Source organism: Aedes aegypti, chromosome 2, assembly GCF_002204515.2.
Source record: "Aedes aegypti strain LVP_AGWG chromosome 2, AaegL5.0 Primary Assembly, whole genome shotgun sequence".
NCBI classification, from domain to species: Eukaryota; Metazoa; Arthropoda; class Insecta; order Diptera; family Culicidae; genus Aedes; species Aedes aegypti.
Genome location: NC_035108.1, coordinates 226247422 through 226273769, shown reverse-complemented (window position 1 = coordinate 226273769; position 26348 = coordinate 226247422). Strand labels below are relative to the sequence as shown.

Sequence of the window (26348 nt, the reverse complement as noted above, 5' to 3'; positions counted from 1 at the left end):
TGTTGCAGAACTCGCTTTTTACAGCACTCGTCATAATTATCAAACTCGGCAAGCCTTATTGGAAAAATGTACGATTCGTGCTGTAAAAATTTGCATTTTGCATCTTGTTGCGTTAACTACTATTTTGCAATTTCTCATCGTAATAGGCTACTTTTTATCACGCCAATCTGTCATGAAATGGCCTACTTTCCTGCACTGAAGGATGCAGTGCGGTAATAGTCATTATGCAACGCTTTATCATTACGTAACTATTTTGAGTTGCGTAATGAATCATTACACAACAATTTTTCAGAAATTGTAAAATAATGGTAAATTCATTCCGATATAATTTCTGATACCCTCAAGTGGTCTTCTACGAAATTGTAAAAAATGTTGTAAGTAACTCGTTGCAGAACTCGATTTTTACAGCACTCGTCGTAATTATCCTACTCGGTAAGCCTCGTTGGGTAAATTAACGACTCGTGCTGTAAAATCATTTTGCAACTTGTTCCGTAAACTACTATTTCAGATTCGACATTTGCTGCAATTTTACTAGGGCTTTAACTTTTCAGTTGTTGCGTGAATTTTTGTAACGCGAGTAGTCGCGCGTTGTTTTTTGTACAACGCTTTTGGTTTTTCATGTTATACATAAAATATCTTGCGATCGAGATTAAATATAGAAAAATCATTTTCGACAAAGTTGTTTAGAAGATCAAGGGCAGACATGCGGTGGTCATTCAAATACGGAATTCCGCCACCAGGCGGTGGTAGTGTACATGAGGGTTTCGTTTTAAAAATCTCAGGATCCTGAAATATTTCGTCTTCGACAAAGTTGTTCAGTAGCTTATTTGAACCAAGAAAATTCGAGATTTCGCCACCAGGCGACGCTAGTGACCATGAAACTTTTGTTTTGCGGATATCTCAGGATCCTTACCACTTGAAAAGATGACGTCCTCGACAAAGTTGTTTAGTAATTCAAGGCCTATCATTGATCGAGTTAGTTGATCCAAAATATCGCCACCAGCATGAAACTTATAAGTAAATGAAAAACCGAATTTAGTACTATACCATTTAATTGCACTAGAGTTTGTATCTTTTGACAGATACGCGTATTTCGACCTCAACTGTAATGCCGTCTTCAGTGTCGTGTACTAGACCCGACACAGTACATTAAATGGTATAGTACTAAATTCGGTTTTCCATTTACTTATAGATATTTCACTAAACAGCTAGAAGATTTATTATCATGAAATTTATGTTTTACAGATATCTCAGGAGCCTCGGCATTTTTTTTGATTGAACTTTCTACAATTTTGTCTCCATCCAATGAAACAAGATATTTTTGTTAAACTATCTCAAAACTTTTCAAATGGCAAGTGTCGGTCTATTCACGTACAAAACACCTTGATTTGAATATACGATCATGATTACCCACTTTATTGTATATATATAATAGACCATACATGAAAACTCGACCAGGTTTAAGTTTTCTTATTATTGCCGGCACTCCACTGAAACAGAGCCTGCTTCTCAGCTTAGTGTTCTAGAACCACTTCCTCAATTAAGGCTGGTTTGCTGCTGACAAGAATAGAATCCCCTATCCTGATGTGCGGAAAATTTCTTCCGAGAAATGATCAAGAAAATCACATTTATTTGATCGCAGTACGCAGTTTTGAAGAAATGTAATTTCAAATGGGGCTTTCTGTAGGAAATTTCTTAACCCAATTAGTCAAGGAATTTCTTTAGCGAAACAGCATACTTTGCTTTACACAGAACTCAAACACCTTCAGCACGGCTTTGCTTTGTAGCCGCGGACGTTACCACTAGGCTAAGGAAAGCCTCAAATAAGCTTTGGATGGATATAATAAGAAACTCTCGGCAAATAATTTTACTGTACCTATACACCAGGAAGTATCTGGATTTCGTGGAAGTCTTATAGCAATCGTTAAATGAAATCGTGAGAAGCATCGTCAGAACAATCCTGGAGGATTTTCCTCTGAACAATTTCTTGACTTACAGAACTTCTACTGTAACTGTAAATCCCATAGAAATTCTTGGTCAAATTGTCGTAAAAATTCCCGAAAATATTTCAAACTTGGTCCCTACAAAATCTCATCGGTATTGTGTGGCGTGATTCATAGAGAATTTAATAGAATAATTTTGAGGTACATAATGCAGGATTATGATTCGTGGTGATCACCATATAATTAAATGAAAAAAATCTTAATCTGATAATAATGTTCAAGCATGCTGTGTTCGTGTCTTCCCTGTGAAAATTACAAATTTAAATTAATTTAGCACTTTGAGAAAAATCCGGTGTACAACCATCTACCGTACGTCGTTTAGCATGATTATTGCCCTTAATCCTTTGTCGAGGTACTTTACCTTGTCTATTGTTTTCGTTTGTGACATCAATTGATGACTTAATATCGCTACTCTGATTGACTGATTTTAGGATACTTTGATTAAATCCATGAGAGGCATGTTTCTCACGTAGTTCCTCATGTAATTTATCTCGCAAAAGAGCACTACTGGTATCGGATTCAATAAAGGGAGGAGCAAGGCCATGAGCAACTCTCTCACTTATTGGTATTAATTTACGACTTTCATCTCTGGAATATTTTTTATTTTTTACGTACAGCTCAGGATTGAGTGGCGATCTTCTATTTTGTTTCCCTTTTTTAATGGGTAATGCAGGTGGCTTCTCCTCAGGTTGACTATTTTCAATTTTTCCACTAAACGTATCAAATTTATTTGACGCTACTGCTTCTTTCGTATCTTTCCCCGAGTATGTGTCGAATTTTCCGTCTCCATCTTTTAGCTTACCAAACGTTTCAAATCTATGCGTGAGATCTGGAGGCGAGTTAGTTATGTCTCTACTCAAACGCCTCCCAATTGAATCCAATCGCTCACTCAGTATACTATCAGTACTAAATCGTCTTACATTCAGTGTTGAAGGATTCGAGTTATGCCGTCCTAACCCAAATATGCTCATCCTGGGACTGCTTTTTATTTTTTTGGCTGGAGTGCTGGATTTGCTAGGAGACGCTTCCGGTATAGCATCTTTAGTTAGTGTTTGATGTAATGTGTCTCGCTCTTGTTGCTGAACTCTGTTTAAGTACATATTTCTGTAAAATGATTGTATGACATTACTGTTCTATTCTAAAAAAACTCAATCGCATACCTTCTGATTTCCTGAATCATATCGAAAAACTGTGCTTTACTCTTACGACGTCTTCTCTGTTCGTCCTCCTTCTAGGTCCAATTGTGATAGTTTGTATTGAATAAAATAAAAAATCAACATTATAAGGCTGGTACAAATTAGAATTGACTATTCATCACCCATCCCCTCATTTTTTTTTCTGGCCAAAACTTGTGTTTGGAGGTGCGGTCGTAAAATGTTAAACTAAATACATTTTCTGTAATTGATTGAATTGGCTACAGTTAACGACGAAGACGAAACAAAACGTTTGGTTCGATGAGGAGTGTCAGAAAGTGACAGACTGAAGAATACCATCAGCAGCATATGAATGCCGACTCTCCTCAGCCTCCTCTTTCCAGCAACAAGATCAAATGGATTTATTTTTTGTTTTCATACAGAAACGGTTCCGTGTGAAAACAGTTCATTTAGGAAAGATGCTTTATACTAGCATATGAGTGGTGACTCAACTCAACAAAAAGCAGTACTGAAATGAGCCTGTACATGGTATAGAACGCTTAACTTTTAGGGAGCATCCATTTATTACGAAACGCTAAAATTGAAAATTTCTCTCCAGATCTTGTTGCACCTGATCAAGCTGCCTCGCTCGCTGTGCACCACGCCTTTTTGTACCAACCGGATTCGACGCGAACACGTTCTTTGCAGGATTGTTGTCCAGTAGTCTTGCAACATGCCCTGTCCAACGCACCCTTCCGGCTTTCGCCAGCTTCTGGATACAGGGTCCGCCTCCTGCACACCGCCAAAAATAGTCCTAAGCACTCATCGTTTGAACAATAAGTGCTTTCAGGTCTTCTTCCAGCATGGTCCATGCTCCCTGTCCCTAGAGGACCACCGGTCTTATTAGCGTTTTGTACATGGTACATTTGGTGCGGGGTGAATCTTTCTCGATCGCAGTTTCTTCTGGAACCCATAGTAGGCACGATTTCCATTGAAGATGCGTCTCCGCATTTCACAACTGACGTTGTTATCAGCCGTTAACAAGGATCCGAGGTAGACAAACTCATCCAGAACCTGGCATCCCCGTCTATCGTAACACTGCTTCCTAGGCGGGCTCTGTCGCGCTCGGTTCCGCCGTTCAACATGTACTTTGTTTGTGAAGCATTCATCACAAAACTGACTTTTGTCACTTCACGTTTCAGGCGGGTGTACGATCTGACACCGTTTCAAATGTTCTGCCGACAATATTTATATCATCCGCGAAGCAAATAAATTGGCTGCATCTTGTGAAAATCGTACCTCGATTATTGAACCCATCTCTCCGCATGACACCTTCTAGCGCGATGTTGAACAGCAGGCACGAAAGTCCATCACCTTGTCGATGTCCCCAGCGGGATTCGAACGAACTGGGATGTTCGCCCGAAATCTTCACGCTTTTCTGACCACCGTCCATCGTTGGTCTTATTAGTCTTGTGAGCTTCCCGGGAAAGCAGTACTCGTCCATGATTTTCCATAGCTATTTGCGGTCGATGCTATCATAAGCCAGGGGACGGACCTGGTGTAGTGGTTAGAACACACGCCTCTCACGCCGATGACCTGGGATCGAATCCCATCCCCGAGATAGTCACTAAAAATTTCAATGACGACTTCCTTCGGAAGGGAAGTAAAGCCGTTGGTCCCGAGATGAACTAGCCCAGGCCTAAAAATCTCGTTAATAAAGATAGAAAAAAAAAATATCATAAGCCGTTTTAAAGTCGATGAACAGGTGATGCGTTGGAACTTGGTATTTACGGCATTTCTGGAGGATTTGCCGTACAGTGAAGATTTGGTCCGTCATCGAGCGGCCGTTGATGAAACCAGGTAGATAACTTCACACAAACTCATGTGCTGTTGGAGATACACGACGGAAGATAATCTGAGATAGCACTTTGTAGGCGGCACTCAGGATAGTGATCGCACAATAGTTTTCACTTTCCAGTTTGTCGCCCTTCTTGTAGATGGGGCTATGACCCCTTGCTTCCATTCCTCCGGCAGCTGCTCCGTTTCCCAAATTCTGACAACCAGCCGGTGACAGGCGGCCAACCTCTCCGGGCCCATTTTGATGAGTTCAGCTCCAATACCATCCTTACCAGCTGCCTTATTGTTCTTGAGCTGGCCGATGGCATCCTAAACTTCCCTCAATGTGGGAACAGGTAGGTTTCCTTCATCCGCCATGCTGACACAGTCACTTCCTCTGCTGTCGTGACCCTCTGCGCCTGTCCTCAAGAGGTGCTTCGTCAAGCTCACCCTCTTCCAGCAACGCTACTCCCGTGCAAGTGGGTGCGACATTACTCAAACTAAGCCTGTTCGCGAGTCCGTCATGTTTGTTTGGCTTTGGTTTATCTCGTGAGGTGCTTCGTGATACGAACATTTCCTTCACTGAGAGTATTTGAGAAAAAAAAAAAAAACAAAGTAATATTCAGCAGGAAACCAGGTAGAAGTCAGAGACTTCGTAGAAGGCTATGAATATATTGACTATTTATACACACTGCATTTATACGGGGGATACGTGCCGGACGAGAACAGCTTTCTAGAGAAGCTCACAAGATTGATCAGAGCAACGATGGACGGTGTACAAAACTGCGTGAAGATCTCTGGCGAACACTCCATTTCGTTCGAGTCTCGGCGGGGACTACGACAGGGCGATGGACTTTTGTGACTATTGTTCAATATTGAAGGTGTCATGCGGAGAGCCGGGCTTAACAGTCGAGGCATGATTTTCAAGTGATCCGGACAATTTATTTGCTTCGCGGAAGACATGGATATTATTGGGAGAAGATTTGGAACGATGGATTTGTTCTCCCGCCTGAAACGCGAAGCAAGCGTCAGGCTAATAGTGAATGCGTCGAAAACAAAGTACAAGCTGGTAGGACGTGGACTATGCTAGAGGAGGACTTGCAAGCTCTTGGGGTTTTCCAACGGTGGCTAAAGCTGGAAGGATACGCTGGGCAAGGGCATGTTGCAAGAATGCCGGAAAATGCCCTGTAAAGATGGTGTTCACTATGAATCCGGTCGAACAAGAAGGCGTGGGGCGCAGCGAGCTAGGTGGATTGACCAGGTGCACCATGACCTGGAGATCGAGGGTCGCAGTCGAGAATGGAGAGAAGCAGCCATGATCATGAACCAAGTGAATTGGCGGAACATTGTTGGCGAGATTTTATCAAGCTAATTAATGTAAAACCAAATAAATAGAAATCAATAACGTGCCGTGTAAACAAAAATCCACGCAAAAAACCGTGCTAATATCCGTGTAAAAAAAACCGTGTTAATTCTGGAATCCATGTAAAAAAACCGTGGTAATTCTAAAATCCGTGTATAAAAAAAGCCGTGTTGATCCCGAAATCAGCGCAAAAAAACTACCGTGCAAATTCCGAAAGTCGTGTAAAAAAGCCGTTTAAAAAGAAACCGTATATAAAAAACTTTAGTGCATAACATATCACAATTTTTACTCTGTTGTTTACTTACATCACAAAATGAAGATTGTAATACCTTTGATTTTAAAAGTACTCACCCGCTTGATACTTTTCTGGAATAAGCTGGTTATTTGGCCCTGCCGAATAGTATGCACCAGCTCTTTAGCGGCGTGATGAGGCGATACAAGCTCCACGCAGTTGATGAAGCGATATAGCTTTTGACTAAAGAACATAATGTTCCGGCTTCTCCATATAGTATTCTTGGGTTGATGTCGCAGTATAGGCAGTGTATACTTGTAGAACAAATGCTCAAAAATTAAAATTAAAAGTCCTAGTATCATTCCCAGTCCCAGTAGTAAAAACACCCCTGCCACGGCAGCTACTCCCAATGGCTTCGGTTGGCCGATATCGCGATCGAGTTTGAAGCAGGCCAAACTTCCGTACCATTTGGCTGTTAGGATATCCAAATATCCGTCACTAGAATATTTGGATATCAATGCCGAAATAGTCTCCTTTAACGGAAACCTGCAAAGAAAATTGAAAAAAAAGTGTTACAAACTTCAAGCACTATTCTAATTCACAGAGCTGATGTTCTTAAAATGTTCTAAGAAATATAAGGTTTAGGGACAAAATGTCGAATGCCAAAACGTCGAATGCCAAAACGTCGAATCCCAAAACATCGAAAGGGACAAAACGTCGAATGTACAAAACGTAGAATGCAGTGATTTTTCAAGCGAAGGTTTTTGTTATTAAAGATAACAAGCGTTGCTAAGAAAAAAAAAATGGTTGCGATGCGAACGGCGTTGAAAACAGCGAAATTAACAATTTTCATCGAAGTAAGTGGGGACGGACCTGGTGTAGTGGTTAGAACACACGCCTCTCACGCCGAGGACCTGGGATCGAATCCCATCCCCGAGATAGTCACTAAAAATTTCAGTGACGACTTCCTTCGGAAGGGAAGTAAAGCCGTTGGTCCCGAGATGAACTAGCCCAGGGCTAAAAATCTCGTTAATAAAGATAGAAAAAAAAAAAAAAAAAATCGAAGTAAGCATGGAAGAAATTTTCATAAAAATGTCAATCGATTTCTGACGAGAGAAGAAGCAGTTCAGCATTTCAGGAAGTATGTTGAAATTGAAGTCTGAAATATGTTAACCACAACAGATGTAATGAAGACGACTAGCCCCTGGACTCACAAAACCACAGATGTATGGAAAATTAATAGCAGTGCACAATTTTACTTTTCCCTATTATTCGTGAATGAAAAAAAAAAAAAATTTCCACCAGAGCAATGTGCATTAGAATGTGAGAACTTTTCCTTTTTTTAAATATGGAGCGTAAGTATTTCGTGATAGCTTATTTTGTTTTACTTTAAAAAAGATTTTTACCTCAAAAAGTTAAAATTTTTCTTAATGAATTTCTTTTTTTAATGTGCGTTGAACTAACTACTAGTTATGCTATCTGTTGAAAAATAGTGCATTATTTATTCTTTTAAAATACCCTCATTCTTTCAACAAACTAGTAACATCCAGAATCTATATACAGAGAGTTGCGCGAAAAGACTTCTTTCGAAGATTGTTCTTCTTCGGGTTCAAAAATAGTCCCTATCTGATTTGATGGTCTGCTCGCGAGGTAGATCGTTTGACAGCTCGATAGGTAGATTTGGTTTCACTCTTCGTGCAGCTCTCCATTCATAGACTCTGCTAACATCAAATTCATATAAATTTGATAATTATTGAATTATTTATTCTTTGAAAATTTACTCATTATTTCATCGAAGTAATGAATCGATTAATTGGTTTGCTTTTCAGAAACAAATATTCTTCATAAGAATATCCATATTTTTGTAACATCGAGTATTGAATGTAAAGAATAAAAAATGAATTGTAAAGAAGACATTGAGTTTTTTTTTGCGTTGAAATTGTGTATAGTTTTGTCGTACAAACATCAAATAATGAGAAAAATACAAGCATCAATTGAAAGTTTTATTTCAAATCACGCCCCTCGCATCGCCTTTCAATGTTTGACTAAAAGTAGCTCTTTGATGATAGACTCCGATCATTATTTTATAGTCTGAAAATTATGTAAACAATCTTACGTACTTTCGACAAGTTTGTTTTTTATTTAATTATCCCTTCAAAGATCAGCTTAAATTCAACGTGTCACGGTGATAACGTAGGAAAAGACTATATATTGCAATGTCTTAACTATTCAAAACCTTGTTTAGTTTTTTGATTTGACGTTACATTTTTTTACATTCCTTATTAATAGAACAGTTTGACGTTTCGTCAGATATACTCGCATTTTATTTCGTTTTCGATGTCTTCTCTTTTTCGACGTTTTGGCATTCGACGTTTTGGCATTCGACATTTTGTCTTTCGACGTTTTGTCCTTTCGACGTTTTGTCCCTTCGACTTTTTGTCCTTTCGACGTTTTGGCATTCGACGTTTTGGCATTCGACGTTTTGGCATTCGACATTTTGTCTTTCGACGTTTTGTCACCCAACCGAAATATAACCTAATGTCTATGAGTTTTTCAGATTCGTAGGCTTTGATTTTAGTTTTTTTTTATTCTTTAGTGTTCAAAAATCTAATTAAGTATTCTTTTTGTTTTTTTTAAGTATTGCAGTTTTATGGTTTTGTAGGTTATTTTTAGTTTTTTAGTTTTACGATTTGGACGACATTGTGTTGTCTAATTCTTTTTGGTTGTGGATACTAGAAATGCAGGATAAACTCTTGTTTCTTGATGTTGAATGTAAGTAGGTTTTATACGTACCCTTTCGTCATTCCTATTGCGTATGAATCATCTACATATGTATCGCCAACTTTTTGGAATGAACATCCTTGATCAGTTGCTCGATAATAGTCTAGTATTGGTGAATCTGCCATCAACAGATCAATAGTTCCATTTCTGAAATAAAAATGAATAATATGGATGAGACCTATTTGCCATATGATCCACCTTTCAAATATGAATGTAAACTGTTGTTTGAAAAATCCAGAACAACTTTTTCAAACCGCAGCTTTTCCCATCAACCCCAGTCATGTAATACATACACTACCCACCATAAGTATGGAATCGCGTATTGCAACACTCATACTGAATATTGCAGCACCTTGAAAAGTTTAGCATAACCTAAAATAAATATTATCTCGTGATTCTGAATGCTAGATCATTGTATTTTTGAGGTCATCTAAAAAAAAACACGCCTTTGAGCCCCTGCGATTTTTTATTTTTGTTGAAACAACTTTTATCACTTGATTTTGGGTGATGCTAAACTTAAAAGTGCTGCAATACTCAGTATTGCAACGATTCCATACTTATGGCGGGTAGTGTAATTTATTAAGAAAAATACCATCAACAAATGAAACTGATTACTCTTTATCTGTTAGTTAAATGTGTTTGCAAGAATGATTCGACTGTATTCTGTGGTGTAAGGGAGAAGTATCGGTTTTCAAAGATTGTTCCACCCTTTATTTATGTTGCTCTGAAAATGATCTCTGAATTAAAGTCGTAGGGTGCAAAGCTACTTGGACACTTCCACGATTTGTTTGAAACTTTGCAATAAGAAGCGTTCAATACGACGCATATTGTGGCCAAATATTAGCTCAGTAGCTTTTGAAAACCCCCACTGCCGAAGTGAATCTAAAGTGTAAAGAATAGGATCGGGCTCCCTATACTGCCGTGAATCGCAAGTCAGTCCCATCTGCATTTTCGTCAAAATTGAGTTGAGTTCAGTTTCCAACATATCTTCCAATGGTCTTTCAGCTGCCCTATTGAGATAATAATATTTGTTCGGAAAAAGTAGCCGCATATCAGTCCCACAACAGATTTCCGCACCGTGTAACACAAAAATGAACCGTGTTCTGATCATTTTTATATTTTACTCAGAAAGATATCGTAGTGAAAAGCAAATTGTGAAAGTTTCATTAAGATTTGAACATATTCCAATCCTCTGGAATTTTTTGAATATTCATATGGAAAACGAGTTTGGAAACTTCACACCCCATTTTCTCAATGCCTACTTTTTACAGATGGGACTGACTTGCGATTCACGGCAGTATACCTCATATATAACTATTTTGGTAGAAATTTCATGATATAATGCGGTGGACATTGTAATACTTACTTCAACCTTTCGATGCCTTCTTCAATATTAGTAAGTTGGTATTTCTTCATATGCTCCCACAAAATTTTATCGCTTTGTTGGACATAGTACTCTGTGGCGGTTGCAACCGGTGCACCAATACGTTGTTTTAATAACTGTGAATAAAAGTATGAGTTTTAACTTGTTTGCGAATCTATAAATTCAGAAAGATCTTACCGGTCCACTGTAGCTTCCTGCTTCATTGTGAAAAAATAGGCCTGCTATAAGAGCTGCAATGTTGGCAGTGTATGATGCCACGAAAATAACACTGAACCCACCCCAGACATTGATAAGAAACTTATTCGGCCATGACTTTGGAGCTTTGAACGCAACTAGATGTCCACATAGCAAGCCCCACATCACCCACAATGCTGAAATAAAACAAAGAAAACACTATGTATTGAAATATTGTTGGAACATTGCGGGGAAATAGCAATAAGCTGGGGCTCAGATAGTCGTAGCGGTAAACGCGCAGCTATTCAGCAGGACCAAGCTGAGGGAAAGGAAATTTTCTCGACTTCCCTGGGCTTAGCGTATTTTCGGACCCCTGCCGCTGCCACACGATATAGGGTAAGGGATCTAATTTTCGACCCTGTGCTAATTTTCGAACCATTGATAGAACAAACGTGATTTAAAGTACTATTTAAAATTTTGAAACCTTCATAAATCATTGGAATGTGTCATTGCTGTTATACTTGTAATGATGTAATAAAAATTTCATTTATATAACGTTATTTTGATCTTAAATTCATTCATCCGATTTTCAGCTGTCTGAATCAGTCCTGTTTTCTTGCAATGATGAAAAATTGTCACATTTGCAAAAGACTCAAATCAGTATGAAAACTGATCAAAGAAATACCTGTTCAATGAAGGTTGACAAAAATAGACCAAATTTAAGCATATTGTATTGAATTATTTTCCTTCATAAGCAAAAATACACATAATTATACGTATAAAATTGTTCGAAAATTGAAACACCATGTTTCAATTTTCGACCGGTCGAAAAAGCATGCCATGATTTCAGCAAACGGTGTGTTTCAGTTTTCGACCCACCATCATAAGTAAACATTCGTGCATCACGGTGGCGCTTATTCTGTGAAGTTAATCGCTTGTTTCAACGGTTTTCATAAAAAATGGTGAGAAATATACTGATCTTGCTTTAATCCCATCAAAATTATATGTGTTGACTTATTACATCGTCCAAAAAACTACAGATAAGTCTACGCAGAAACCGACATCCAGGGTGTCAATAAAGAAGGAATTCCGAAATCGACTATACATATATTCGAGATTAGAGAAATCGCAGCCCTTCTTTCGTCCAGGACCGGACACAATACTAACAATGGAAGAGGAGACAGGACTCGAAGAGTGGATACTCAACAGTCAGCAACGGGTATGGCCAGTTGCACGTGACTCAGTTTCGGAGTCTGTTAAAGGGTTTCTTGATCCTGTTGAAAGGCCTAACAATTTTAAAAAACAATCGGTCAGGTAAAACCATTATAAATTGTCTTAGTTTCATAATAATTTCAATATTAACTCTATATATACAGGCCGCACATGGATGCGTTTCTTCTTGAAAAGACACCCAAACTTCACAATTTGAACTCCTGAATTCGTCACGAAGGGTTTCTCAGTCGGACATAAAAAAGTGATTTGCCAAAATTGAGGTTTATTTGAATGTGGATTCAAAGTCAGTTTTGGCACTACGTGGAAGCCGTAACGTATACGATATCGAAAGAGGATCCAGCAAAACCAACATCACGACTATGTAGCAAAACAGCAAACAAAATCCAAGCCAAAGACTAAGAAGCAGACAAAATGGAATGTCAATTAGCCGAAGAGTAAGTTTTGTGTGTTTTTTTTTTAAATTACACAATAATCAAATGAAATATATGCTCTAAATAAAATGGTGTTTTGTGTTTGTTTTTTTTTCAACGAAAAATTGATTTATTGATACAAAAATCAAGTAGTGTCCACGTCAGCTCTCCTTGGCCGAAAATGTCTTGATCTTCCCATGTTTTTCAGAATAAAAATGCATCAAATAGAAAAAAAAATGATTTCTATTCCCTTTAGTGAGACAAGCACAAACTATATATAAATACCATAAATTAGTGTTTTCCTCATACAATACAACGTATATACTGCTGCAATATGCTGCAGGTCGAAAATTAGCACAAGTATGGGTCGAAAAATGAAACAATGGGTCGAAATATAGCACAAAAAGATAAAGCCATTTATCCCGAAAAATACAAAAAAATATAATGATATATCACCTAAAAGAAGCTATACATGAACAAAAAATACGTGATTTTATTCAATTGTCAAATTTAAATATTAATAAAGGCATTTTTGCAGGTTACATAGGAGTTTTCATCACATTTGCTGGTTTCATGGGTCGAAATATAGTGCTTTTACCCTACACATGCAAAAATGGCTCATGAAATGCTCATGAGAACACTAAGCTGAGAAGCAGATTCTGTCCCAGTTGGCACGTAACGCCAGAACAATGTAGACTGAGGATTTTCTGTTGGATCAATTTTATTGATTGATTTTCAAATTTGACTAAAGAAAACAAAAAGTCTTTGCTGGAGTTTGAGATAAAATACAGTGTATTTCTATTTCATCTTTACTTTTTTATGTGAACTTGCCCAGGATTACCAACAATCGCAGTAATCATAACAAAGTTGCAAAAAGTTGCATACAAAATTTTAACATAGGTATTTGTGTGAGGAAAAACGTTCCAAAATTTTTCCGTGGGTGTCAAGAAATGGTAGAAAATTGAACTGTCTCCTTATGTGGGAGTTTTTCAGAGTGTGCAAATAACTTCAATACAATTCTTATCCCGCTTTTCAAGGGATATGGTTCCGGTTTAGTAACCGTTCAGTTACAGAATTTCTTGATTTATTTTAAATTTCTGCATTTTGTAGGGTGAACCGTAGCGTTTTGTTTGTTTTTCTTTGGTTTGTGTTTGGTAAAATTTGTATGTTAACAACATATTATAAGTGACTATACCATTTAATACCACTAGAGTTTGACAGATAAGCGTATTTCGACCTCAACTATTATGCCGTCTTTAGTGTCGAACACTAGACTTGAAGAAAACCATCGTATGCATACACTATATATTTAATAAATAATATTTGTGTATGATCTGGAAATGCTTTGAATTCTGTAAATTTGTACATCATTGTTTTTTTTTTTACTTTAGGAATAGTATTTCATTCTCAATTCAATGCATTTTCTACTTTCATAAGAGTAATTTGAGTTTTACTTAATCTGCAAATCGTCCATCAAAAGACCTCTTCCATGAAAAATAACACATTTTACGTATTGTTCTGAATTTTCATTCTTCTTATTTTTATTGCATCTTTGATACCATGATCGATAAAATCCATGAAAAAAGAATGTATTTGGAGATAGGGATGGTACACAAATTATGTCACGCTAAATTTCAACTTTTTTGACCCCCTTTGTCACGTTTTTTGTATGAGTCTTCCAAATTTTTTGTAAGGCTTGTCACGCCTGGCTTGACCCCCTCCCCCCCCTCGGAGCGTGACGTAATTTGTGCATGACCCCATACAGTTGCAAAAATTACAAAGATACCATGTAAAAAATCAAGATGTCCGAAACTGGGGGACTAGAGGTACAAGACTAAAATTATAGTTTGACCATATTTAGTTCAAATATGGTACAAAATACATTCTCACTTTCAAATTATGATGGTTTTCCATTATTCTTGCGAGATCCAAATAAATTTCCCATATCCAAAATCATTATTAAATAAGTCCAAATTTAAGGCGATACGTCAACTTTTTATCGGTTTACAAGCATCTCTGTTTTTCCAAACAAGCATGCATATTTCAAGGATGTGTTATTCTACGCAACCTTTACTCTCTATAATATCTTCTTTTTCTTCCAATACACCATCTTGATTGGACCATGATTTCTCAATTTTTCGAAGTTTCTAGCTGCTCTACTGGAGAAGAGTTGGCTCAAAGCTTCGAGCTTTGCTACCAACACAGGCAAAATACAGACCAAATGAGCTGAAATTTTCAGTTCTCTCAAAATTCTGGTCATGAATTTCAAATAACCTTTTACCAAATTCCACATAATTTCTTATCAGGTTCGAAAAAGTCACGTTATGTTAGTTGTTCTTTTTTTTTCTTCAGATTCTGTGCAGGACCTTTATAAAATTCTGGAAAGTATTTTAGAAGAATCCAGTTCATTTTTTTAATTGAGAGTTTTCACAAATTTACAAGCTGCATTTTCACAGAATCCTAGACAGGATTTTCAAATAACAATATGTGGAATTCTGACAGTAAATCAATGAATATTTTTGAATATGTTTTCTAAAGAGGATTCTAAAAAAATCATGGTCATTATTCTCACAGCGCCCACATCAGTATTTTTAGAAAGTATCTTATAGCAGATCTTGCATAATTCTCATTTATTCCTGGGCAAGATTAACACAGAATCCATGACTAAATTTTACATAATCCTGCGTAAGAATGATCTTTACCATGAGAAACGTTCGATATTGGAAAGAATATTAAAATTATTTGCGAGCAAAATTTTGGCGAACAAAGTTTGGCCCGCCGTACAATGTTTTTTCACCAATTCGGCCCGCAGTTCAAAAAGGTTGGGCAGGCCTGGCAAAGAGTATCATCGTACTTGCCACACGATATACGAATGCGCAAATGGCAACTTTGACAAAGAAAGCTCTCAGTTAATAACTGTGGAAGTGCTCATAAGAACACTAAGCTGAGAAGCTGGGTCTGTGCCATTGAGGACATAATGCCAAGAAGAAGGAGAAGAAGAAGAAGTACTAAATGCGGGTTTTCATTTACTTATAGGTAAACAGCACTAAACAGCTCGAAGATTTATTAACATAATAAATTTAATTTGCCGTAGCAGTTCAGGGGACTTTCCTTAGCCGAGTAGTTAGAGTCCGTGGCTACAAAGCAAAGCCATGCTGAAGGTGTCTGGGTTCGAATCCCGGTCGGTCCAGGATCTTTTCATAATGGAAATTTCCTTGACATCCCTGGGCATAGAGTATCATCGTACCTGCCACATGATATACGAATGCGGAAATGGCAACTTTGGCAAAGAAAACTCTTAGTTAATAACTGTGGAAGTGCTCATAAGAAAACTACGCTGAGAAGCAGGCTCTGTCCCAGTGAGGACGTAAATGCCAAGAAGAAGAAGAAGTTCAGAATTTTTACAAGTGAGAGTTGATTTAACCTGATTATAAGAGAAAAAAAAACGCTTTTAATTAACTTAACCTAAATATATAAGGCATAAATCGTGGCAATTAAAGATTGCAACGATTATTGTCTAAAATTATTAATATTTTTATAAGATATTTGTTTCAATGCTTGAACATTGGAAATTCTATGTAACTCCCTCAGGTAACTCATGTAAGTCAGATGTGACAATATTGTATAATATTGGTCCCAAAATGCTGCCTCGAGGAACACCAGCTCTTACAGGCAGTTTTTCAGACTTGGAGTTCTGACAATTAACAAGTGTACGATTTGACAGATAACTTTGGATTATTCTAACAATATATATATTGAAAAATTAAAGTTTTTCAATTTTACAATCAAGCCATCATGCCAAACACTGTCGAATGCTTTTTCTATGTCTAGAAGAGCAAGAACAGTAAAATAGTTCCAGATTTGTTGGAACGAATAAAATTTGTGATACGGAAAAATGTATAAGTGGTCGAACGTCCATGTAGGAATTCAAACTGTTTATTGGCAAAAAAATGAATTCACGTTGATGTGGTCCATCATCATATTCAAAATGACTTTTTCAAAAAAAATTATGCCTCTTCTCTTCAAAATGTTTAAGAAGAAGTTCACATCTTTAAGAGTTTCTGGCAAAACGCGTCAGTCTTCTTTCTTTGCGATTTGGAAGGAAACCTTGATTTCCCCAATGGGTTAACAACTTACCAAGATTCGCGGCGCTCTTTGTTTCCTCACTTGAACAAAAAAGCCTGGACTAGAGGCTGATTTGATTTGATGTTCGGAAAATTTATCAAAAGTCATTGCTCATTTCGATGCAATTATCAACATTAACCATTTCACCCTTGGAAGAAAGTGCATTCCGGAGAAACGTCCTTTTTTCCATTTTTGTAGTTTTTAGTAACAGTTTTAACCCTTTCTTTCCCACAGCTTTGTTCGACAATTTAACTGTAAAAATGGGGTTTCTAAAAAAAGTGCTTGAACAAAAGTTGTTGCAAATGAGCTATATTATTCAAAATCATCATATTTTTTTTTGATTGTTTTTCAATAGTTAGTTGATTGTTTTTCAATAGTTTGACACTTAGGTCACTTATTTCGATGTTTGATGAGATAAATGAGCGTATAAGTTTGTTCCAATCATTATTAAGCTAATCGTAGCAATTCGCTTTAGTTAATGTTCGTCGAAAATCGGTGGATCACCTGTGCTACCATGGGAAAGAGAGGGTTAAAACCAATTTTTTTGGAAGTAAGTTGTTAGCGGCATCGGTGGTAAGCGTGATTGCCTCTCACTCCAGTCGGTCGGGTACCAATTCCCATCGACGTCGTCTGGATTTTCTGAGACATAAAATCTCTGATCAGTAGGTGAATTCCGGCGAACAATTTCTTCGAAGAGAAGAAATTTTCTTTCATTACGCACCAACAAGAAAATTTTCTTATCTTCGAAGAAAATACGCGCCGGAATTCGTCTACAGGTCTTCCTTCGAAAGAGAAGTACAACCGTTGGTCCCGGCCCATCTGTTGATGGGTTCAATGGGAGGTGTGTGTGTGTGTGTGGAGGCCTCCCTGGTCGTCCGTCTTTAGGCTTAGTACCAGAAATTAGCGGACGTAACACTACAATCGATGCCAAAAGGTGTCGGTTGGCCAGAAAAAAAGAAGAAGTAAGTAAGTTATGAATTCCTTTCGTTCGTCTTTGCCACCATGTTCGTGAATTGACGAAAAAAGAAGTGCTAAGAGGATTTCCCAAGACGGTGTCCATGAAGGATTATCACTGCTAGCTTTCGCTAAGGGTCCAACGTAAAATCTAAAGTACGGGGATTATGGGCATAATGGACACATTAAGCAAATGGTTATTTTAAGACCATAAAATGTCAATATTTTTCAGTTACCCTCGACTGGTTTCCAAGTTCGTAATCAGAACGACGTGCTGCATTCATTCATGGTGAGAAATATTATTTGATATAATAGAGAGACAAGATAGAAAATTGGGTTGAAAACGAGGCTGGCAAAAAGGTATCGAGCAAAATAAAAACACTTTCATGGAATTTAGTGAAAACTTCATTAATAATTGGTATCAAACGTTTTGATGGCTCTATCACATTAGCAAGAAAAAACTTCTCCAGGTTAGTTACTTTGCTTAAAAGTTAGATTCTTCCACCCCCTTGCTTATAAACCAATTTTAAGCTGAGAAAAAATTAAAGTCAAATTTCAGAAGATAATTGAAACAAATCATAAACTTTTATACCGTTATACAGTTCAAATACAATACAGATTTCATACAATGCACAAAATTTTAATGAAATATGCATATTCTCAGAGATTACGGAGGTGTCCTTTTCACCTCGTATGTTCATTATGCCCCTAATCCCCCTATGGGTCCAAACAAGGATTAAAAAGGGATCAATAATAGAAAAAATAGTACTATTAATAGTAGTAATAGTACTGTTTTTGTAGCTCTGAAAAGTACTATTTTTGTAGCACTTAAGAGTACTGTTTTTGTAGCACTGAGAAGCACTGTTTTATTGCTTAAGGTAGTTTAAAAAACTCCCGAAAGCAGAAAGAATTTCGGTACGCACAGCACGAAGGTACGATGCGCACTACTGCAAATATTCAACTCCCTCTGCAGAGCACCATTGGTTTTGAACAAACTTGCAACAAACCAAATCAGATAAATACTATGTTATAGTTTTTTTTTTTTCGAGGCGCTCTGTGCTTGTGGCTACTAATGTGCCGGAATCAGTTGATCTGTAGCTTCTTTACCGATACAGATCTATTTTCAACTTATCTATATATACATCTTACTTTCACTCTCTCCTACTCTTTTACTCTCACACCGAGCAGGTAGGAGAGAGCTCTGCTGTTAGTGAGGCTAGCTGCCTGCGAAGAGGGTCAGTTTGTCTCAGTCACCATCTGATACTAACGGAGGATGGAGGTGCTTCCCAAAGCCCGGTCCTCCGTGAGGCGTCTTCTGGTGACTGGACGGGTTTTTTGTGGAGGGGCTGGGAATCGAACCCATGACCTTCCGCTTATGAAGCGGAAGCGTAACCTCAAGGCTACAGACCCCCCTTCATTAATAATTGGTATCGAACGTTTTGATGGCTCTATCACATTAGCAAGAAAAAACTTCTCCAGGTTAGTTACTTTGCTTAAAAGTTAGATTCTTCCACCCCCTTGCTTATAAACCAATTTGAAACTGAGAAAAAATGAAAGTCAAATTTCAGAGGATAATTGAAACAAATCATAAACTTTTATACCGTTAAACAGTTCAAATACAATACAGATTTCATATAGTGCACAAAATTTTAATGAAATATGCATATTCGCAGAGAATACGGAGGTGTCCATTTCATCTCGTATGTTCATTATGCCCCTAATCCCCCTATGGGTCCAAACAAGGATTAAAAAGGGATCAATAGTAGAAAAAATAGTACTGTTGATCGGCTTTTTTTGTAAAATTGACATTAAAAACATAGCATTCACCGAACGTTTCAACCTAATAATGGAATCGGTCATCCTCAGCGGTTCGTTAAATATTTATTTCATTAGAAACTTATAAATATTTTTAAAACTTACATGCTATGAACTTAACTACGATGACGTCACGCTGCAACTTCCAGCGGGAAGAAAACCTTTACTGCGGGCCGTGTTTACAAAAAATGAACGATTTCGTTGTGCATTCATCCACTTCATGTTCATCCGGTGAACATTCGTTGTCCGGATGTTAGTCCGGATGTCATTTAATGTAAACATTGCCCGCATTTAGAGCAGAAAAGAAAAAGAAAGTCGAGGATAAAAGAAGACCGTGGATAAGTCCATATTGCAAGTCATGTACCATCATCTACTTGTTTACTTCTGTTTTTATCTATCATTCGTTTCGTGTTGTAAGGGGGTTGGTGGTCTGATGGCTACCGCTTCTGCCTCATAAGCATTTCCTCGTACTTTGTAGTTGTATATCTCTCACTTGCATCTATCTTCCATTCTAAATCTATCACGCTAGAACCAGAGACGGACAAGAAACCGTTTCCCTAACGCTTCCATTCTTCCACGCGCATGCCTTTCCTTACGCCTGATACATAGGCAGTCTGCTAACCACAAAAGCAAACCTCTCTGCCATGCCTTTCCCCCAATCCATACACTCCCGCATGAACTGGCTTTAGATGCAGTGGTATATACGGTCTACTTGGAAGCCAGTATAATGCATCATCAATTCCGCCCCCTTCCCCACATTGGTCTGCATTCTGACGTGGCAGGCACCATTGTCGCTAAAAATAGAAGATCACCAGCACTTATACACTGAGGATGCCTGTTAGTCCCAAGCAGTCATTCGGTTGGTTCCTTGTGTAAATGCAGCTGATCTGGCGATACTGGAGTAGCATCCACGGGCGGCCAATCAAGCTCAAGCTCAAGCTTATTCGTTTTGTGTTGTAAGTTTGTTGGTGTTTTGTACATTTTGTTTTTGTGCTTTTAACTTATCTGTCAGGCCATTGTATGCGGACCTGAACTTGCAACCATGATCCATATCACCGCCAACCTAGCAAAGAAAATCAATCTTTGACTTCGCCTTTCTTGTTAAAAATCTTACCGCGTTTGGTGTTCCCGCATTTAATATTTGCATTTCAAACGCACACAGCAATACATGTTATGAGTTCTCTCTTTTAACTAATATTCCGAACAATAGCTATTTGAAATTTGTCTTAAAGTATCAAGAGAGTCAGGTCTATATTGTGAGTTTTAAAAATGATTGTTTTATAATTTTCTTTTGAAATAAATGTTTATCTATTAGTAGGTCGAAACGTTTGGTAAATGCTACGTTTTCAATGTTAATTTCACCGAAATAAACCGATGAAGTCATCTACAAAATTACAAAAGCGGTGACGAACCTGACGTAACAATGAGTCATGAAATAAAAAGCAAGAGATGAAGAGTCGACCAAATACGTGGGGAAAAAGGAAATTTTGGTGTAATCAAATCAAAAGCAAGATTTTGAACAGATTGAATATAGGCCTTCTGCATAAATAAGGTTTAATTGAAAAGTATTGCTAATCCAATAATCGTGATGTCTGTGGGAGAATTTTTCAAAAAAGCTTCTTCTCCTTCTTGGTATTACGTCCTCACTGGGACAGAGCCTGCTTCTCAGCTTAGTGTTCTTATGAGCACTTCCACAATTATTAGCTGAGAGCTTTCTTTGCCAAAGTTGCCATTTTCGCATTAGTATATCGTGTGGCAGGTACGATTATACACTTTGCCCAGGGATGTCAAGGAAATTTCCATTACGAAAAGACCCTGGACCGACCGGGAATTAAACCCAGACACCTTCAGCATGGCTATGCTTTGTAACCGCGGACTCTAACCACTCGGCTAAGGAAGACCTTTTTCAAAAAACTTGAAAACATAAAAATTACCTATATTGAAACTATTCAACAATATTTGTCACCCACTCCATGACCTATTGTCAAGACATCTCAAAATAAGTCTGAGTATAGTAGCAAAGCTCACAGCCAGTAGAGAAGCTAGGCAAAATACTGGACGCTTCGATGCTTACTGGTTCCCCGATGGCTTGCTCAATTTTCACCACCTAATTAAATTTAATTTCAATCTTGTCGCTCCCTTGCGACGCCTATCCACCTATTCATTTTATCATTTGCAAAAATCGTTTTCAGACTTCCTTTAGCTTTGAGTCGTATGACCGATACAGCCATAAAAAAAAATTCCTCAAAATCATCATTAACAGCAATACTTACCAGACGACATACTGAAATTTTTGCTTCTCTGTCTTCCCCAGGGATTTAGCCCGAATGGACTCAACCACTCGTAGATGGCGACAGCGATGGCAGTAACATTCAGTGAAGTAAAGATAGCGATCCACAGTTCCGGAGAAAATGGTAACAGAAATGCTAATAATGGTACGTCCGGATTTGTTTGAGGTGCTGCCAGCAAAGACACACCACCGTGGAAAAAGGGAATGCTAAAATCTATTACTTGAGCCCGCTCCCTGGAAAGATCGATTGCATATGATTAATGAACAGATAGTAAATTATTATAAACAGAACTTTTAAAAGGTTACATACCGCGAAACACTCAACGGTGCAAAAGTAATGTCAGCGCTTCCAGTAACAAGATCACCAATGATTCCATTCCATTGAATTTTCGGCATCTTGGACAGCGGTACAATCTTTAATGGTGGATCTGTTACGACTTTTGGTGGATTTAAACTCAATTCGATAATCTGCGACAACTTAGAGCCACGCTTTAAACTTCTACCAGATTGTGCTGTATTTTTTATAACAAGTAAAAATATTGATTAAAGTTGAACAATTAGTCAATCGCTATATAAATTTACCATCGAATTTAGACAATTCTACTCTTCTGTTTACATCCTTTTTCGGTTGTGTGGTTTGATAACCGCTCTTCATTGAAGTTCTACGTCCAAATAATCCATCATGAACAATATAGAGATCGAATTCAAACCCTAGGTCTGATGCAACCTTTTGTAACAAATCCATTGATAGCCCGTAGCAACATCTAGCGCTGAAAAGAAAATCGTTATTCTTAAGATATATTAACGATTTGTGCAACGAGAGGCTTCATATAGATTTTTGAGTTTTCAAAAGCATAAATAACACTGCGGAACACGTTTTTGTCTCCAGCACCAAAATACCACTATTCACTCAATTAAGGCTCGCTGAATCCATTGCCGTTTTCAGAAATATCATAGCACGTCTAGTTTTTGAGATATTGACTGTTGAAAATGCGAAAATTGACTATTTCAGCCAACTTGCATGCAAGTTTGCCAGCTTGTACGGCAATTTATTTGCTTAATTTACCACAGAATTCAAAATCTATGTGTATAACAATACTTTTCATTAGAGTTTATAATACTTTCGATGCGGAAAAGTTATTTTTTGAAGGTTTAGAATATTATTGTATTTTGCCATATAAGAGAAACGAAGAATTTTCTATGAAGACTGCAAGCATGTTGAAAAAATCGGTTTAGTCGAAATTTAATCGTGAAATTTCAATCAAATTATATCCAAAATTCCCTAATCACGTGGGGCAAGTAAAAAGTTTCTCATTAGACATTGAATTTGTGTTTTCTCATTAGGTAGCTATATAGCCATTCCATGGAAAAACGATCTAGTGGGTCACCGAACTCCGTGAAAATTTGCTATTTTGTTCCTTATCCGAAATAAGGATGCACGTGTTTTTGGATTTTTTGATTAGTGTGATCATTTCCGAATTAGGGTGACCAGAAAAATCGCGATTTCGCAAAATTTTTATTTTCAAAAAAATTATAACTTTTGAACCGTTTGACCGATTTTTAATATTTTACGACGAAATGAAAGCTAAAGATTTTGACTTTTTAGGAAAAATATTAAATTCCACAAAAAATTGCTTTTTTACATAAAAAAATCAATAATTTCCGTTTTTTCGTGTTTTGAAGGCCTCGGGACCAAAGGGGCTATTGCTGCTCTCATTTTTCCTTGAAAGTTCAGAAAATTTTACGTTTACTGTCAAATTTTCAGCGATGTATGTTTTTTTAGTTTTTGAGATATATTTTTTTGAAAACAAAAAATCAGTCATTTTTCATCGGCACACACTGTAGGTCTCAGCGCATTAGATTTTTTTATTAAAAAAAATCATAACTTTTGAACAGCTCAACCGATTTCCAATCTTTTTTTATGAAATTAAAGCTTAAAATTTCAACTTTTCAGAAAAAAATATAAAACTTTGAAAATATATATGTTTTACATTAAAATCAATGGAAATTTCTAAAAAAACTAGATTTTTTTATATTTTTTCATGTAATACAGGTCGGACTCGATTATCCGGAGACTCGATTATCCGGGGACTCGATTATCCGGGATTCGATTATCCGGAATTTTAGACTCGATTATCTGGAATTTGGTTTTTGATGTTTTTGTTTTTCTATTTTTATGCATAAATCTAAAATAATTTGGTATTGCAATATACAGTATGAATGGTTTTGCAGTATTGAACGTATTTAAGAAGGGGGGTTTGAAAAAGTGGGTTTTGTGTATGCAGTTCCATTTTTTTTTTTCTTGTAAAGACCCCTACTGTTCCTAGAAATAATTTCTGGCTACATAACCGCATCGTATAAATTAAACAACAAAAAAAGATAATACAGGTCGGACTCGATTATCCGGAGTATCGATTTTTTTTTTCACTCCGAATAATCGAATCTTCCGGATAATCGAATCACTAAGAAAAAAATTAAATCTTCGATAAAAGAACCTAAATTTATCTTTTTTTTTGTTTTATTTATATGATGCGGTGGCGTAGCCAGAAATTTTTTCTAGGAACAGTAGGGGTCTTTATAAGAAAAAGATTTTTTTGGCCATCATACACAAAAACCCCTCTTTTCTTAAATCGGTTCAAAACTGCAAAACCATTCATATTGTATATAATGCCAAATTATCTCAGATTTATGCATAAAAATTGAAAAACAAGAACATCAAAAATCAAATTCCGGATAATCGAGTCTAAAATTCCGGATAATCGAATCACGGATAATCGAGTCCCCGGATAATCGAGTCTCCGGATAATCGAGTCCGACCTGTATTTAAGTTCTTTTATCGAAGATTTCAATTTTTTTCTTAGTGATTCGATTATACGGAGGATTCGATTATCCGGAGTGAAAAAAAAATCGATACTCCGGATAATCGAGTCCGACCTGTATAATATTTTTGTACATTTTTTTCAGATTTTTCAATTTTGTCTGAAAAGTTGAAATCTTAAGCTTAAAAAAGATTGGAAATCGGTTGAGCTGTTCAAAAGTTATGATTTTTTTTTAATAATAAATCTATTCCGCTGAGACCTACAGTGTGTGCCGATGAAAAATGACTGATTTTTTATTTTCAAAAATATATATCTCAAAAACTAAAAAACATACATCGCTGAAAATTTGACAGTGAACGTAAAATTTTCTTAACTTTCAAGAAAAAATGAGAACAGCAATAGCCCCTTTGGTCCCGAGGCCTTCAAAACATGATAAAACGGAAATTATTGGTTTTTTTCACGTAAAAAACATTTTTTCTAAAATTTTATATTTTAACTGAAAAGTCAAAATCTTAAGCTTTCATTTCGTCCCAAAAGATTGAAAATCGGTCAAACGGTTCAAAAGTTATATTTTTTTTTTAAATAAAAATTTTGCAAAATCGCGATTTTTCTGGTCACTGTATTTCGGAAATGGTCACTTTAATCAAAAAATCCAAAAACACGTGTATCCTTATTTCGGATAAGGAACAAAATAGCTAATTTTCACGGAATTCGGTGACCCACTAGATCGGTTTTTCATGGAATGGCTGTATAAGTACCGTCAAGCCACCATTCACCGTGCATTTAAGAAAAATCTGCACTTCAAAATATTATATAATTTTTCCAAATCATTCAAAGCCAACTAGAATACCACTACGAAGCGTGAAGTTATACCATAATTCAGGGAAAAATCTAAAATTAGTGATTATTTGTTATATAATAATTACTCAAAAACTATGTTTACACATGTCATGATAAGGTCGCCTCGTACCGTTCTATGTCACCATTTACCGTGCACGTTGGTGCACCATTTACCGTGCGTATAGATTTCGACATGATTTAATTTCGTATATTGAAAAAAAAAACGTTGTTGGTGGAGCAACTATGTTGCAAGTAGTGTGCGCACTCATTTTTAAGGCTAATCAAATCTTATTTTATAATAAAAACCACAGAAAGTTGAAAAAGTAGCTACATCATTATTTTTTCATTAAAATCGTTATAGGAGGTTTGACTGTATTGTCCAAGCCATTTCATATTCGCTCAAAAACTATATGTAAAGTAGTTAAATTACGACATAATAATAAATCTAATATTTCCCAATAATTTCAAGCCTTTTACACTAATGCACGGTAATAGGAACCATACATATTGAAAAGGGTCCATTTACCGTGCATTTGTGTTTCAACTGAAAAACAATACAAAAAATAATTTGCTTAAAATCTCATGGTGCATACGATGAAATACATCTTACTTGAAGTATCTACAGCAAAAACTTGTTGAAATTATAAAAAAAAATGATACTCTAACGTTCAAATGAAAAATGTGAATTTTTGGCGTATATACTAAGAGTGTTAAGAAATCCCATTATGTATTAAACAGAATTCACATTATTTTGACTAGATAAACTAGGTTTTTCAAAATGCTTTGTGACGAGAACAGCTTCATTTCATCAGTGTTATCTCATTTTGCTGACAAAAGAAAAGTTTGTGAAAATTTTAGGAATATTTTGTTGGAATTTGTATATGTGCACGGTGAATGGAGGCCGCACGGTGACTGCCCAAGTAACCGTACAGCTGTATATAGTTGGATCAATATCA

General features: G+C 36.8%; 1 protein-coding gene and 1 long non-coding RNA gene across 6 annotated transcripts in view; one reads left to right on the top strand and one right to left on the bottom strand.

The window, feature by feature from the left end:
* Positions 1-22310, top strand: part of LOC110676409 — a 50379-nt gene extending 28069 nt beyond the window's left edge. Inside the window, exon 2 of the long non-coding RNA XR_002500354.1 lies at positions 21758-22310. This is a non-coding gene — a long non-coding RNA (uncharacterized LOC110676409). The remainder of the gene's footprint in view (positions 1-21757) is intronic.
* LOC110676408 overlaps positions 1734-26348 on the bottom strand; it is a 62706-nt gene continuing 38091 nt past the window's right edge. For 2 of the 5 annotated variants that reach the window (XM_021844196.1, XM_021844197.1), the window contains 9 exons: positions 22316-22503; positions 22044-22245; positions 21717-21967; positions 10910-11103; positions 10715-10848; positions 9361-9495; positions 6687-7113; positions 3164-3234; positions 1734-3107 (listed from right to left, as the gene is read on the bottom strand). In XM_021844196.1, the coding sequence (XP_021699888.1) occupies positions 2264-3107; positions 3164-3234; positions 6687-7113; positions 9361-9495; positions 10715-10848; positions 10910-11103; positions 21717-21967; positions 22044-22245; positions 22316-22503 (2446 nt within the window). In that variant the 3' untranslated portion in view covers positions 1734-2263. The remainder of the gene's footprint in view (positions 3108-3163; positions 3235-6686; positions 7114-9360; positions 9496-10714; positions 10849-10909; positions 11104-21716; positions 21968-22043; positions 22246-22315; positions 22504-26348) is intronic. The other 3 variants (XM_021844199.1, XM_021844198.1, XM_021844200.1) reach the window with 3 other exon arrangements.